This window comes from Ambystoma mexicanum, chromosome 4p (genome assembly GCF_040938575.1).
Source record: "Ambystoma mexicanum isolate Mex_15411 chromosome 4p, UKY_AmexF1_1, whole genome shotgun sequence".
NCBI classification, from domain to species: domain Eukaryota; kingdom Metazoa; phylum Chordata; class Amphibia; order Caudata; family Ambystomatidae; genus Ambystoma; species Ambystoma mexicanum.
In genome coordinates this window covers 993,114,569-993,130,873 of record NC_090927.1, presented here as the reverse complement: position 1 = coordinate 993,130,873, position 16,305 = coordinate 993,114,569, and the positions used below count along the sequence as shown (strand labels likewise).

Sequence of the window (16,305 nt, the reverse complement as noted above, 5' to 3'; positions counted from 1 at the left end):
AATTAAGCGAGAGTAAACATGAACTTTGGGTCGAAGTGGGCCTGCGGTGGTCTGTAAAGAGAGCCACAGACATTCAAAAGTCTTCCACAAATCCGAAAAGGGTCTGAGCCAGATGGAGGGCGACCCAAAGTACAATAAGCTTGGTGAAGGGAGCCCCCCCGGCAGGTTTGTCTTGAACTGTGAAGTGAGAGGTTTGAGCCCGACAGAGGGGGACCTACATGACCTGTGCGCTGTAAGGTCTGATCCTGGCAGAGGGGGACTTTTGTGAACTTTACGTTGAAATACAATTTTGAAAGTCAAGAAATAGACTTCAACGTGGAAGGCCAGGCGGGCCTCAATTCACGGTTTGGAACTGCTTAGAGTGTTAGAAACTGAGCCAGAGTGTGCCATCCTGCCTACAAAGACAACCTTACTACATAAGGTTCAACTACCTTTATTCTTTTGAATACTGATTTTTCCTTTTTACATTTTTTGTACAAGAGTTAGGGCAGGAATTAGGTTTTTGTTAGCAGCCATTTTGATTTGACTGATTCCACTAGGACTCTTTTGTTTATCGTTTGATGGTCGAGACTACTCCCATCTTAGTTATAGGGCAAAATAGTTTCTCTGACTCCAACATTTTCAATAAAGGTTTTGCAAATTGTATCCATTGTGTCATACTTGTGATACCATGCCTTTCCTTACAGTATGCACTAGGAGTGTGCCTAGATTTTGACATGATCTGGCGGGAAAGGGTATATCTCACTTCGGCTGGGACCCCAATCAGGAATGCTTCCTATGTTGCTGCTTTTTTAGATGCTTTGCTACTACCTGAAAAGATCTCACTCACGCACTGTAATGCACACCAGCCCGGAACATCCTGGCTGGCAACGGGTAACAACTTGGCAGATCAGACCGGTAAACAGTCTGCCCAAAGCACTCCAGAGAGGATATAAAACATGGCTCTCATACCCCCTAATATGCCAGTACAAGATCCTATAGAACGGACAACCTTGCTACACACACAGCAGGCTACGCTAAAAGGATAGGGTGCACCCAGGATGAATCAGGAGTCTGGCACTGCCCAGAAGGGAAACCAGTGGCTCCAACGTTTGCATAGGAATACCTGATTTACCTGGAACACAACACTGCACACGTGGGTAGCAATGCCATCACTAGCTATATAAGGAGTACCTGGTTCGCCCCTGTGGTGGGAGAGAGAGCGAAACGCTTTGTTCAGCAGTGTCACATTAGCCAGATTCATTGGTAAGGCAGTGAAGGTTGCCCATGGCTCTGCCCACCAACCCCCCGTTTGGCCTTGGTATGAGATCCAATTGGATTTCAAAATACTGACACCAGTGGGTAAGAATATGTTGACATATTTTGTGGATATTTGGAGGCCTTTCCATTTATCCGGGATGACGCCATCACAGTGGGCCAAAAACTGCTTAGGGAAATTTGTCCAAGGTGGGGAGTGGCCTGAATTCTTTTTAGTGACCGAGGCCCACATTTTGCCAACCAAGTGATGACTTACTTGTGTGAGACCTTGGGGATTAACCAAAAGTTGCATGTACCATACAGACCACAAAGCTCGGGGAAAACAGAAAGGAGGAATGGGCATATCAAGAACAAGCTGGCAAAAGTGTGCGCACAGACAAGACTAAGTTGTGCAGGAGAGGTATGCCCAGCCACTTTGCTAGACTCCCCATTTGAGATCATGACAGCAAGACCAATGACCCTGCCGGCTGCAACTCCTTGCTCTGTGAACACGTTGCCTTTGGCAATGTCTGAGGATTCGGTTCTGGCTTATTTCAAACAACTTTTTTCAGTCATGAGACAGCTCTACCGCCAGGTCAGCGAGGCACAATCTGTGCCAGGCCCGCAGAAACTGCATTCAATACAGGAGGGAGGCCTATTGATGCTCAAGGACTTTGCCCTTACAGCCCAGGTGGAAGGGACCATTTACTGTCCTTATGACCACAGACACTGCTCTAAAGCTGCAAGGTGTATTCATGCCACACATACCAAGAAGGTGAGCCCTCCTCCTACTCCTGAAATAGAACCCCCAGTGCTGCCTACTACAAACCTTGCACCCTGTCCTCCACCTCACCCAGCCCTGAAGGGTCAGGGACTCGACCCAGTTGAGCTCCATTATAACCTGAGGCCCAGGAATTAGCCCGGACCCTGTGCTGCAAAGGAACCATGCATCCCAGAGCATGGACTCCAAAATCTGCTCCAATCCCACTAAGAAAACCTGCTGGCATGGGATCTTCCTACACCGTGGGAGTGATGTTTTTTTTCCAGAAGACAGGACAGTATGAATTTGGAATTTTGGCCGGAAATTTTGTATTTTTGAATAATGTGGCAACTCATGTTTTACGTTTCAGAATGTTACTGTTGGCATTTTAATTTTTTTTTTAATTTTTATATTTGTAATTTTAATTTCTTTTTTGATTTTAATATTGTACAGCTTTGTTTTGAATCACAATTCATTATTTTATTTCTGGATTTAAATGTAAACTTTGGATTTTATTGATTTAAGCATGATATCAATTTGACCTGTGTATCTCAGCGTAGTCACCATACAGCCACAGTGACCAAGATCCCTATGCTTCAAAGTATATTTATATTTGTTTTTGTATTTCAGCCTTGCCTTTCATCTTTCATTATTGTACTATGCCATTGTCCCGCCTTCATATACCAGATTTTTTATTTCTTTTCAGCCTGCTTTCTTGTGAGATCCCCGCTTTCCCCTGGATCTAGTCAACATTTCATCTCATGCTATAAATACTTGCAAGACAGAGAGACTATGACTCATCTGCACACGCTCTGCTCCAACTGGGTGTTCCTGCTCCCCATGTGTCCCCAAAACGAATTCATTATGTCTGCCATCGGTCAGTTAATTACGCTTGCTCTGCTCCCTCTGCTCCTCCCTTCTGCATTAACAGACCACCGAGAGAACTCTTTTCTCCAGATCTGCCAATTGGCAGCCCGCAAACTTAATCATACCAACTGCTGGGTCTGGTCCCCTATGCCTCCCCATCAGGGTGCAGAGTTCCCGGTCCAGGCCGTACCTGCCAGTGTCTCCGACCTATTGCTCTGCCATCCCGGTAAGCCCAGTGCACACCTGGAAAGAACGGCTCCAACTGTGCAGTACAAAGCCACCTTCCCTGTTTGCTTCGAGTGGGAAAGCAAACTCGATGTGGGTAGATGATGTGGGCACCACCACCAAATGCCAGTCCACAGTGCTCCCATCGCACAAACACCCGCTGGTAATGGAGAAAATGGCAACATCTAACGTGGACTGCCCTGAAGACCCAGCAAACTGGATGTCCTCTGCATGTGAAAAGGCCCCAAACAAGTTTTCAAAAATACAGCCCAACTCCTACCTTACATTGCCTGCTGGGTATGGAAACTACACTTGCCTGAGCGTCAGCCAACAGACTCCTGGTTGACAACTGAAGACCTCGTCTGGATCTGTAGCAGCAAGGCATACAAACAACTGCCTGAAATATGGAGTGGCAGCTGCGCACTGGGCCACATGGGGCCCGCCATCATGGTCACTAAAGAAAGACCCCCGGCAAGATTTGAAATGCCCATGACCTACAGCAAAGCTGTGACATAGTGAACGCTTGCACTCCTCTGGCAGACGCACAGCTATACAACACCACAGATGGATGCCATGAGATTAGGATGGGCTGTGTATCGGTTACAGGCAATTCTGGAGGTGGTGGCGAATGAGACTGCTCTCTAACTGAAAACATTGGCAGTCAAGGAGAAGGAGTTGAGAAAACTGTCTCTCCAAAACGGTATGGCTCTCAACATGATACTGGCTTCGAATGGTGGTGTGTGCGCACTTTTTGGATCAGAGTGTTGTGTATTTGTTCCAGACTTCTCTGATAAAATCTTTGACCATCCCACTCACATCACCTCCCATGGACCCACCCACAAGGATACATCCAAAGACTTTCTGGATAGAACAAAAGAGTGGTCGGGGGAAAATGCTTTATAAGTCCTGAATGCTGATGGGAGGTTGCTTGCACTAGTGATCTACAAACAGCTCTGGTGACTCACATCATAGTGTTGCCAGACCCCTGCACCCTACCTGACCATGGCTCATATCTCCCTCACATCCTGGAATCCAAACTCCTTAAACAGAGAACTTTACAGACTGGTGCAGATTGAGGTGCGACATTGGTCCACAGCACAGTTGATAGGGACCACAGGGATGCTGTGGAAATAGTCTCTGCTGGTGGATGCCTATGTTGTTTCTTATATATGTCACGTGTTGTATTTTAATGTATTGCATGACTTTTCATTTCCACAAACATATTTCACTGTATGTGACTGCACTGGCCCAGACACAGGGGATTGTTGCATTTCAATGATTACATGAACATTATTCCCACCCCAGGCACAGCTAACAGCTGCCAGTTTTACGGCCAGTGAATCACCTATTCCTAATCCTCCCCTCCCCCCTGGAGTCCTCTCCAGTCCCTGCATGTGTACCCTGTTGTCCCCATCCTGTGTCCTCCGCCTCCCCTTTCTGTCACTTGGACAGCTGTGTTCATCATGCGACCTCCTCCTGAGAAATTGTTCTCCTCCCCACTGCAGGGGGGAAGCAAACGATGTGGAGGGGGACCTGTGCCTGCATGCATCATCCCCGCCCCATTCCTCCTTGGATCCTGTGGGCGAGCTCTGCAGGGATGGAGCAACAGCCTTATAAATGGACAGAGAACCAGGTCCTCTTTCCGGGCTGCAGTGCTGGACACATGGGTGAGGGCATTGGAGGTAACCCCAGTCTCGCCTACTCCCTGTCCATCCCCTTGTGCCCCTTCCTCACAAACCTGCTCTCCTTTGCTCCTGCCTCTGCCCCTCTCTCTTTCACTCTGTTCATCTCCGTTTCTCTCCGTCTGTCTCTCTATGTCACTCTCCGCCTCTCTCAGTCTCGCTCTGTGCCACTCACGCTCTCTGTGCCACTCACTCTCTCCCCTTCTCTCACTTTCCCTCCCTCTGTCTCCCTCCTCTCTCTCGCTCTTTCTCTCTCTTCCTCTCTCTTCCTCTGGGTGTGCCTAGCCAGTATTCCTGCCATCAATGCGCTTTCTTGTGCCTGCAGCCCAGTGCAGACAATCATCCATGTCTAGTGTGCCTAACTTACTCTGCTGGCAATAAGCCTACTTCCCTGTCTGTAATAAATCTGTTTTCTAATTTCTGCAAAGCTGTTGGTGCCTTCTTTTGTGTTCCCGCTTTCTTGGGTAGCCTGCCTGTTATTGCCAGAGAGGGGACCAAGTGTGCATGCACAAAGCATTACATCACCGGGGTCTGTTAATTCCCTGGGCCAAAACTGTGGCTCTGCATGGGGTCTCTGACATTTCTTTCCTCATTTTGGCCTGCCTTCTACTTCCACAATTTTATTGTAACTGTGAGGATATATTTATTGCATGTAAAAAATGAGAATTTTTTTTTAATGTGTTTTGTAATAAGGTATGTAGATTGTTTTGTAAAGGTTTGTAATAAACCGTACACAATAACATAATTTGTTTGAATGGTGCAATTATACAGCACAATTTATACATACAAATGCACAATCAGTTCTGCAAGGTAACATGGAAAACAATCCAGTAGCTATCATGTCAGCAACAGTACAGAGGAACATTTTAACACAGCACTGCCACTTTAAAGCACAATTTATGGCATCAAAGCCACTGCAAAAGGCTTTCACGGTGCTGGTGCTCACATGATGTCACTGCCACTATATACTAATGCGGATATCCACGTTATATGTCATCATTACAACTTGTAAGAGTGCAGAAGGAGGAGACTGACACACGGGTGGCATGGTGATTCCTATAGACTTTTTATTAGTCAAGAAATCAAAGAGAAAAACTAACTTTCCCCATCTCTAAGAGGGTTTTCCCTGTCTCAACTAAAACACTGAGGGCCTGATTCACAGAAGCATTTAATAATATCACAAACCCATAGGAAAATGCTCTGTGAATCAGACCCTAAGGGTTCTGTCAGAATTAGGAAGTAATTGAAAACCTTTCTATTTCTGTAACATTCCGTCATCTCACGCTGCATATCCGCTCCAGTCTTGAAACAGTGCTTTGATGCCTCGGTCGTTAGGACTCTATAAGAGACCATAGAACATATATCATGTTCATGGTGCTGGTTCCCCCAATATATGCCATCATTACACGTTGGGGCTCTAAAAAAGAAAGAAATACCTTGAAGTTTTCAACTGGGCCACTCCGAGAGAAGGATGCACCGGAGCAATCAATCTTGTGACAATGACCTATCATCTAGCATGTCCAATGGCACATGGCTGGCTGAGAGATTTGCACATGGTCAGACATGGCCCATTGGGCATGTGCTAGATTGCAGGGTTTCTGCAGGGAAAGAGTGATCCTGTGCACTGTTCTCTTGCTGCTTTTTACTGGATTGCTGGCTCTTGCATACTGGGTGGACAGATAGCAGGTCACGTTACATTATGGACGAGTCACACCCGACTACAGCAATACTGTTTTTTTCTTGCTCAACATGTGACCATAGAAATGTCTTTAAAATTGTGCATGTTTCAAGTCATCTCTATAAAATGGAGTGATACTTAAGCCCAGCTTTTACTTTACAATTGTTTGCATCTGCATTTAACTTTGCAAAGGGATGTGACCACTTGGCTTCCACAAGGCTAATTTTTCAACCTTACCCATTATTTTGACATTAAACATTGTGAATTCTGTGACGAGACAAATGAGCATTCTACAATGTTGCCAATTAAATGAATGTTTGATGTGCTTAAAGGATCAGTGGATTTTACTGTTATGGAACCTTGTACATGCTGTACACTTTAAAGCCATAATAGATTGATTGAAATACTCGTCAGATCGTTCTTGCATGTGCAGTCACAAAAGAAGCATACAATCCACTATTTTGCATTAGGATGACGAAGCATCCATGCAACAAAAGACGTATGATGTCCATTCAGAGTAGGAGAAAGAATGTTTGTGTTCAAGCATAAAAGTAACGCGTCTGTGCGCTTAATCTGTGGTGCCAATATTGCAGTGGAAAAAAAATACATTTGATAAATAAAACCTTTGCTAAAGGAAACCGCCTGTGTTGCCAAGATGTAGGTTAACAAAAGGTTGCTTTGCAGATCCAACAATCATTGTTTACCCAACCAACGAAGAAAGTAAATGCTTCAACAAAACCATCTTTCAATGTTACTAAAACAAATTTGACAAAAAACACATTTTCTTTTACAGATGGAGGAAATATAATCGGCACAATGTCTCAAACAGCCCTGAAATTCTGCCTGCCATTTCAGATGTGCAGTTAGGCGCAAACACTATTGCAATAAGTATCTGCTCCATCAGCCAATGTGGTTTGATAGCTGGAAAAAGCTTTAAATACACTAACAGGTTTTTTCATTTAGTATGATGAATCAGTCGATGCAAGTGTACTGCTCAAGTGGCAGTGTTTATTCAAAAGGTATTTAAAGACTTCAGCAGTTAAGAGTAATTCTTGACATTGGGCCTCATTATAGACCCAGCGGTAACCCTGCCGGTGCTACCGGCAGGTTGCTGCCGGACCCGTACAAATTAACCGGTGCCTACATTTGTAAATCACCATTCCCATAGAGTTCCATAGGACTCTATGGGAATGGAGACACGGGCTTCATCGCCTGCAATTACAAAGCCAGGTTTTAGAACGTGTACATTCTAAGGAAAACGTTGATCATTTTTTCCTCTTCCCCCACCCATCTTTACCTATTCCCTACCATACAATTCCTTATCTGCCCTTTCTGACTCCACCCTAAAAAATTCGATGAATGTTTTCGTTATAATATACACATGAAATGCCTGGCGTGGCAATTGCAGGCGATGAAAGGACATCATACCGGACAACGGAAGCACCGGCAACATTGCCAACGGTGCCGGTGCTTCCGTGTTGGCTTTGCTTACCGTGACTGCTGCGCCTGGCAGGGTCAGACCTGTTGGGCACAGCGGCTCCGGCAGGCAAACCTGTAGTTTGCCAGACCGGAAACAAAGGTGCTGGTGAGCTTACCGGTGCCCTTATTTCCGGGCCGGCAAACTTGTCGGGAGGCCCATTGTTGCATCTGAAATCCAGGGTTAGTGGTGATGTAGCTGGTAAGATAGCTCAGCGGGTTGAGCACTGGTTGCTGTGACCTGTGGTTGATCTGCAGGTCGCAGGATCAAATCTTAGCAAGGTCGACTCAGCCTTTCATCCTTCCAAGGTCGATAAAGTGAGTACCTATTTCGATTGGCTAATTTTAATGCATGTAAATATGTTCTTTGTAAAGTGCTCTGGATAAAAGCACTATATAAATAACACGTTTGTATTACTATATCAACAGTGAGAGCCAGAATTATTTTGAAAAAGTAGCTAGTGGCAAAAAAAAAAAAACTGATTGTGCACCAGCAATAACCTGGATCCATTCTGGTTGTGTTGCATATTGTAAAGCAGACCCCAATTTCCCTCCATTATGGACCTACCGCTGCATCATTTATCAACATGCATTTCGGCCAAAGTGATGGGGTTTGATCATGTGTTGGCCCATGTTGTGAGAATTATTCATTTGATTTTTGCAAAAGACAAAAAGCACCCAATGTTAACATTACTTCTGGATTAACTATCTGCCACATAGGGTGGCCTTTTGCTTCGCAATGAAATCGGGTGGCAGCCAGGCAAACCTACGTCAAGAAATGAAGATACCAGCCAATTATTCCTCACTGCGTGGCTTTTCCATTTGGCATTTCTGGGAGATGTCACAGAGAAATTGAACACCCTGACCTGTGAATTGGCAGCGGAAGGAAATACCATGGCAGACGTGGTAAGATCAGTAAAGAGGTGGAGAAAGGGAACATGCAGCACTGTCCTTGTGTACACCAAATGCTGGCAGAAAGTGCAACTGGTGCTGAAATACGGGAATATATGGACCAGACTTGATTTTGAGAAGCTGGAACCCTGTGGGAACGGCGATTAACTCAACCTTTTCACAACGGAAATGGCGATGGTCATCCTTCAAGGTAACACTCAGTTGAAAACAAGGCAACAGCACAAATATTTCTGGAATTGTGCTAATTCCACGGAGTACAACAACATCCACGCACTAGCACTAAAAGAGACTTCTTTATAAGAAAATGCCCAACATCAAAATTTCGAACCCATCTGAGAGACTCTGTCAGAGTTGCCATTTCAAACAACACGCCAAACTGGACGGTGTGCAGCGTCAGCCTTCACACTAATTGTCTATATCAGTTTCCTGCATTCCGATATGCTTAATAATTTTAATGTGACTGCCATAACAAAAATAAAGTATCACAATCATGTTATTGAAGTTCTTAATGTAGTGGTGAATGCATGTGTTGGTTCTTTTTGGTCTCAAGGGTAAATAAACAGCGTAATAAAACTCTTGTTACACAATCTCAGTAAAGTTTGGTATTGCTTCCGAGTGGCGGCCTCTTATAACACCATTCCCCCTACATAGCGAGTATGCTCGGCAGCATATCCTCTCGTGTCACTAGGGTGGGCAATGTGCAGGGGCTGTGGCAAATCCCAGAGTATTCCCTCTTGGTGCCTCTTCACATAGTTTGTGAGGCTCCCTGGTACTCAGAGCCCCTCTTGTTCCAGAAGAAGTGCGGCCAGCGAATGCGAGTGCCACAGGAGCATGGCATTGGGTGCTCTGCACATACTAGTGCCCCAAGATGGACGCAACAGGACGCCACAAACCAAATTCAAAATAATATCTTAAATGACAGAAATGGCCCCACTTAACTTCAGAAAGGGATTGGCGTGGAGTGGATTCGGATGCGACAGGTGAAGGTATCCGAAAACCATGTACCAGGCTCGTCTGAGCATCGGAAAGGACTGTAGAGCCCGGGTAAGGGCAGTTACTGCGAGGGAGTCGCCAGTGAGGCCAGTGGCTAGGAAAGGCTGCCAGATCAGAAACAGACAGTTACAAGTCTGAGCTGAGCCTCTGAAAGGCCCCTATAGTAGTGATGGTCACACGTCTGGTCTGGGACTTTGGAAGTGCAATAAGGCTGTGGTACAGCCACATGCCCTCCCGATTCTAGATGTCCTAAATCGCCCTCACAAATAGCACAAAACTTGCGCTCATTTGGTCTTTAGAGAATCCTGAGACTGGCTGGTAGCCGGTGGAGCACCTCCAGTGTGGAGTCTGGATGCAGAGTTCTGAATACAATGCAGTTTGAGATCGTCTATGCATGGTTGTTTAAATAGGCGTCAATGACAGACTGTAGATGAGCTAGGATTAATGCAAATGTTGGCCAGATTCTGTGTATGAAGCTCAAGAGTGTTAGAGGAGTATCAGGTGCCAGAGATTAAATGGGTGCTTGACCACAGATTTGATTTGACCAACGATGTGAGCCTAATCTATGAAACACACATATGGTGAGATGGACACATTGGACATTTGAACATGGGCACAAACCCTGCATTTACTGCAGAATCAGCATCAGAGTTATTGCCATGGCTTGGCTGGTTAAGTAGAGATTCAAAGAATACAGTGGACCGTACATTTTCAAAGAATACAGTGGACCATAAATTGAACAAAATACAGGGGGATCCAATAATTCAACTTACAGTGCAGTATGCCTCAGTAGAAATGCTACTGTTTGCCAGGATCAGCAGACATTGAACTACCTTGGCATAAGGTAGTGCTACAAGGGTAGGGTTACGTCGGTATTGTAAAAAAGCTTGCAGTGCTAACTTTATCAAAACAGCTGTGTTGATTCCTAGAGGATATCTGCTTTGTTCTGCATCTTTTAATTACCCGACATTTTGTCACAAATCATACAGTTAGAAACCCATGGACAAAAGCTGAAACTGTGGAATTTGAGCTTTTTTGAGAAGTGGCCAATAGTGACCAGCATGAGAAACGTATTTTGTATCACAATCGAATATGCAGACTTGGTGCTCTGGGTAAATACCAAGGATGACCAAATTTGATCAGATCTTGATATTTATAGATGCCTAACCCAGAACCGATAGATCATTAATGCTGCCAAATTGATCAGGCAAAGCCTTAGAGTTGAGCTCTTCTCTCAGCAAAGGATAGAGTGACAGATACATTCTGTGGACTCTAGGATATGTGCTACTGCAAAGAAAAAATAGTGGATTGGTTTTCTCTGCTGAATTCCATATTTGTATATACTATACGCAACTGGATATTGATAACGTTTCAGAGTTGACTTATCATATGGACCGACTGAGATCGAAACACAGGAGCCATATTCAAGTTATTCAAATGCATTGCATTTCATTTACAAATGTATCTGTTCTAGCATTTCTGACAACAAATGAGCGTGAAAGGGTATTGAGTACTTTTATACAATTATGTACCTGAATAGCAGCAGTGCCAACTCCTCCTGAGGCCCCATAGATTAGAATTCTAGAAAACAAAAACAAATGGTGAATGAACCAATTGTATCAGTAATAATTCAATGACCACAAGTAGGATGCAGGATATCCCGCTAAGCATCTGAGCATCCAAATGTGACTGGATTTTGTGAAAGAACTCGTACACCAGCAAAAGAATATCAAAACTAAATGAGTATTTAAATGTAACTACGTGGCAGTGAGACAGGTCGAACATTTAATACAATGCAAGTGACATACTTGAGCTCAGAACAGAACTCCTTAACATTGTGCAAAACAGCTGATCACAATCTTCAATTCAGGGAGATCGAAATTTAGAGGATTTAGATACTGAGAAATAATTGCTATCAGGTAATGTGCCCAACACCCGAGTTCTGAAACTGAGAAGAAACATGGGAAAACGTGGTTGATTAGCTCCTTTTTGGCAAACATGGCGCTCATGTCTCAGAACCAGAGCATTAAGGATTTTGCTCAATTTCTCTACATGGCCGAGCGTCACTGAGCAGAGTGCCTGGACGCACTTATCCACAGGGCATGCGCCCTACTTTTACATGAACACTCCATTTCGGAGGGGATCAATCAGGTTGAAAACAGTTCATAATCAAGACATTCCCCGAGATCCCGATTTTGTAATTGTCCGCAAAAACTAGCATACCTAGGGCGGTGCGACAGACTCATTTCCATCCCAACACCACCACCCTTCAGATGACAAGCTTAAAAAAACAAATTGTACCATTGACATTTTCCATTTAACCACAGATTACACGAGAAACAACATAAGCCTGGGCTCAGTGGACAGACTAACTATCATAATGGTCGTCACAATCATTCTAGTATTCATTTGTAATTATATGATTATTAGTATAGATATACAAGACTGTTAAACCGAGGTGAAACAAATCCTGACCTTCATTAGGAAGTCAGCCATAAAGTGTAAGTTCTGATGCTGTGGTACTGGAACATTCTCTGGAAGGAGGCAGGATAGGTAATTGCAGATACAGACCCAGGAACCCAGAGCAGTTAAGATAGTGAGATTATGTGAAGTCACAGCAACAGAGCTTCAATGGGAGCTCAAGACTTGTCCTTTCCCCATTATCTGCTATTCATTGTTTGCGCCAACCTCCTTCTGACCCACTTGTCGCTCTGCCAAGCAGCTCTTTTCTTCACCTCAACTCTGTACCTCCAACCTCCCATTTAACAGTTTTCCTTCCCTCCTCACATCTTTAGCCTACGTCACCTGCTTTTCCTCCCACCTCTGCCCTTCTCTCAACTTCCACATTGTACTTTTTTCCTCCCCCTTTGCTCGCATCCATCTGTCTCTCCTCTGCCTCACTCTTCCTGTATTTCCCCCTCACTGCACTGCCACTCTGAACCCCTATCAACAATCACCAGGCTATCTTTGCAGACCTATTAGCCATAGCAGGTTAGGCATTCATGCACCCGGCAGACCAGGCCTCTTGGATGGTTCTCTGAGTTTCATCCGAAAGGCCTGGATTCTTTCTGGGGAGTCAAAAATGTTCCTAGCCTGAAAAGATCAATGAGCCCTCTAGGAAAAACGTACCTTCAATTTGCTGATGATGCTTGAAGTCATGGGAAGTAAGACTGTAAAACAAAGAAAATTCCAGATGATTCAAAAAATAGGCTTGCGACTCCCAGAATGATGTTAGCAAAACCAGACAGGCATCATGCCACCTGACCTTGACCTGAGCCAGAACCAGGTGGATTATTAAGAAGGGCAGCAAGTGATACTCTGTCGGCAGACCTAACATTAGTTTAAATGCAGCTTTCACTGCAACTTCCAGGACCAGCCTCCAAACGTAACAACTTTCAAGTTGCTGTTTGAGGCTGGATTCAAAGAGGTTCTTTCGCAATGATCTCCCTGAACCACGAGTGAGCAGAAAGCTTCCATATCCAAACACCAGTCGCTGGAATCCTCCAGATACCTGGAGTTCCAATGCGTCACTACATACGAAAAACCATGTAAATAACAAACCTGTACTGTGATGCGCTTCTCTAGGCAATTGTGGCAGGGATTCCTCCGCAGGCTACGCCAGAACATTAAAGCTCACATTTCCCCACCCCGCAGTCTGACTATGTTCACGGTGCAACATTTTGCTTCACCCAGGGCTAAGCATTTCATTGTAAAGGTCTCTGCTAGGAGCTGTAAACTAGTTGTGTGCAGTGCTTCCTTACTTTCTGACCGATTGTCCTCAGTTGAGATCTCACCACACTGGGCTCACAGGACTGGCCTAATGGCATTAGATTCTATCACCAAGAATGAGGACCAACCAAAAAGTATACTCCTGTTCCATGCTTTCATGTAGCACAAGCACCAGAATATCCTAGTGGTGGCATTTGGTGAAATCGGAACAAGTTAATATGACAGACCTTCCCTCAGATACTGAATCTCCAGACACTCGAGCGATCAATAATGCAATAGTCCCAGAAAGACAGCTTGAATCATGGATGAAAGTCGTCCCCAAGACGCAAGCAAACTGCCTTTGGGAGAGTCACTCCTTGTGGATGTGACCTCAATTCCCCGCTGATCAACAGCACTTACTGGTGAGAGGACGTCAGCCTGCCTTGCCTTGTGTCTACATTGAATCTGAGGAATTCCAAGGTCTGGTTCAGGACCAATTCAGATTTCTAACAATTCCTACAGACAATAAAAAGTATTGCTACTTGCACTTGGTTCCTCAACACTGCACCGTCCTGTGACATGAAGATCATGCCATCCAAATATATTATCAGTCTAATCTTCTGCTCCCGAAGCTTGACTACCACCAGCCAAAACAGCTTTGTGAAGCAACATAGTGAATTAAAGATCACATTAGGGGCTTGTGAACTCCCATAACTTTCTGGTCCAAGTAAACTCTAGGAATGTCCTACGTGGCACATACACTAGCACCACAAGGTACACATCCTTCATTTCTAATCTTGGAAGTCAATTGCATTCTAGCAGAAAATCTGAGGAGGTGAATCCTCTCCATTTTTAAGTGCCTATAGTTGAGAAACCTGTTGAGCTCTCTCAGCTTGACAATTGAACACACTTTCAGTTTCTTCTTCAAGGGGAATATATATATTGCTGATGAAGCTCTCACGGCAAAAAAAAAGGAAGGGGTCCCCCCTTTCTTGCAAACTAACTCCATAATCTCCTTGTCTGCCAAGACATCTTTCTCCCAGGAAAACTCAGAGGGATGGATGAATGTGAACAATTTGCCTTCACTGGAGTCATCAAGAAATCCAGAAGAAATGTCTACACTGTCTGGAGCATTCAATGATCGCAAATAATTTTGGGCCTAAATGCTAAATAAAACACTGTCTTGCCTCCCCATTAGGGTTTCTGTGCTACTGTCCTCACTCACCAGTAGTGTTAGGTTGCTTTTGAACTGACCTCACTCTCTTCTGTTGCCCCCCATTCTAGAATCATGCCATTGGTGTCTCTTTGAAAGCTATAAAAATTATTGTATGCAAGTCTGGACAAGTGACTACCATTGTGTCGAGCTCTCCCATACATTTTTTTACAAGAATATCTTCTTCATTGTGGGGTGTGCTGGAGTACGGAGTTGGACTATCGGACAAAGGGGTGGCATGTTCACAATAATCTTTATTTAAATAATAATGAAAAAGGCCCATCTTTTCCTATGCTTAAAGGGTTTTCCCTACCTAACTAAAGAATAACGGGTGCTCATCGTCAGGGTGGTTGTCAAAGTGACTGTCCTCTGTCCAAACTAACCACTCTAGCCCTACCTCTACCGAAGGACATTAACATAAATAGTACCAGGAGAATTAATCCCTTCTTCTGGTTCAATGGGATCAGCCCTAGAGGCGCATTTCTATTAGTCTTTGATAATAGTTCAACTTCTGCACTTGTAGAGAATGCCAGAATGACTCCCTTCTCCTGAATCAACAGTTCATCAACTGCTATCTCCTCCTGGTCAGCATCCAGGCTGCTATTTGGTAACCTTTTGCCTTAGTTCCTGATTCAACAATTATGTGGAATTATGTGGAGCAGGACTCCCTTCTTCTGGTTCAGCGGTTGGCTATCGTTGGATAACTTCCTGCAACACCTTTGCACTTCTTCCCATGCTTCTCTCAGGGCTTGTTTAAAGGTCAAACACTCCTTTTATTTCTAATAACAGTTATTTTGTGTCTTTCTTTCCACTCCTCCTGTCAGTCAAAACAAGGGAAACGGTTCCCATTGTGTCCTCGATTCATTCTACCACTCTGCCAAAGGAGATTGTTCTCGTGGCACTCTCTAACCTGAATGTCCCTCTTGAGGCTAGAGTATTGAAGGAGAGTACTCCCGATATGATCTTCTGTTTCAGTTTCACAACTGATACGAGGAAGATCATTTGCCAAAACATTTTGCTGGAAAAATTCATTTTCTGTATTTGGGGATGCCTCTGCAATCTCCCCTCCCCTTTCATTTATTCCCTATACACCATCCCACTCTATCCTTCTTTGCCCATGTTTTTTCATCAAATAAATGACAGAAGAAAGTGCAGCGAAAAATAAAACGGCCGATGAATGAAGGTCGGTCCATTTTTTTCACAACTCTGGATTCAAGGGAGATCTACTCCAGAGGCTTTCTTTCCATTTGATATTCGTGACACAACTACTGAGACAAGATAGATTACTCCCGATATCCTCTTCCCATTCAGTACTTCTGACAACTACTGAGATGATGGAGATTACTCCCGATGCCTTCTTTACATTCTGTAGTTTTGATACAATTACTGAGACGAGGGAGATTACTCCTGATGCCTTCTTTATATTCGGCACCTTTATATTCCTCCATCCCCAACCAGGTCTCCTGTGACTCCCCAGAGGTAACGATACCACGTCACCGGTTCTTCCTCGGGTGCTGGGTTGATGCGTTCCCGTTCAACGTTCTCCTTGCTTCTC

General features: G+C 44.5%; 1 protein-coding gene across 2 annotated transcripts in view; it reads right to left on the bottom strand.

The window, feature by feature from the left end:
• The window catches only part of RTN4IP1 (reticulon 4 interacting protein 1), a 485,006-nt gene that overhangs the window by 307,630 nt on the left and 161,071 nt on the right, over window positions 1-16,305 (bottom strand). For both annotated transcript variants that reach the window (XM_069606575.1, XM_069606576.1), the window contains one exon: window positions 11,362-11,410. In XM_069606575.1, coding sequence (XP_069462676.1) covers window positions 11,362-11,410 — 49 coding nt within the window. The remainder of the gene's footprint in view (window positions 1-11,361; window positions 11,411-16,305) is intronic.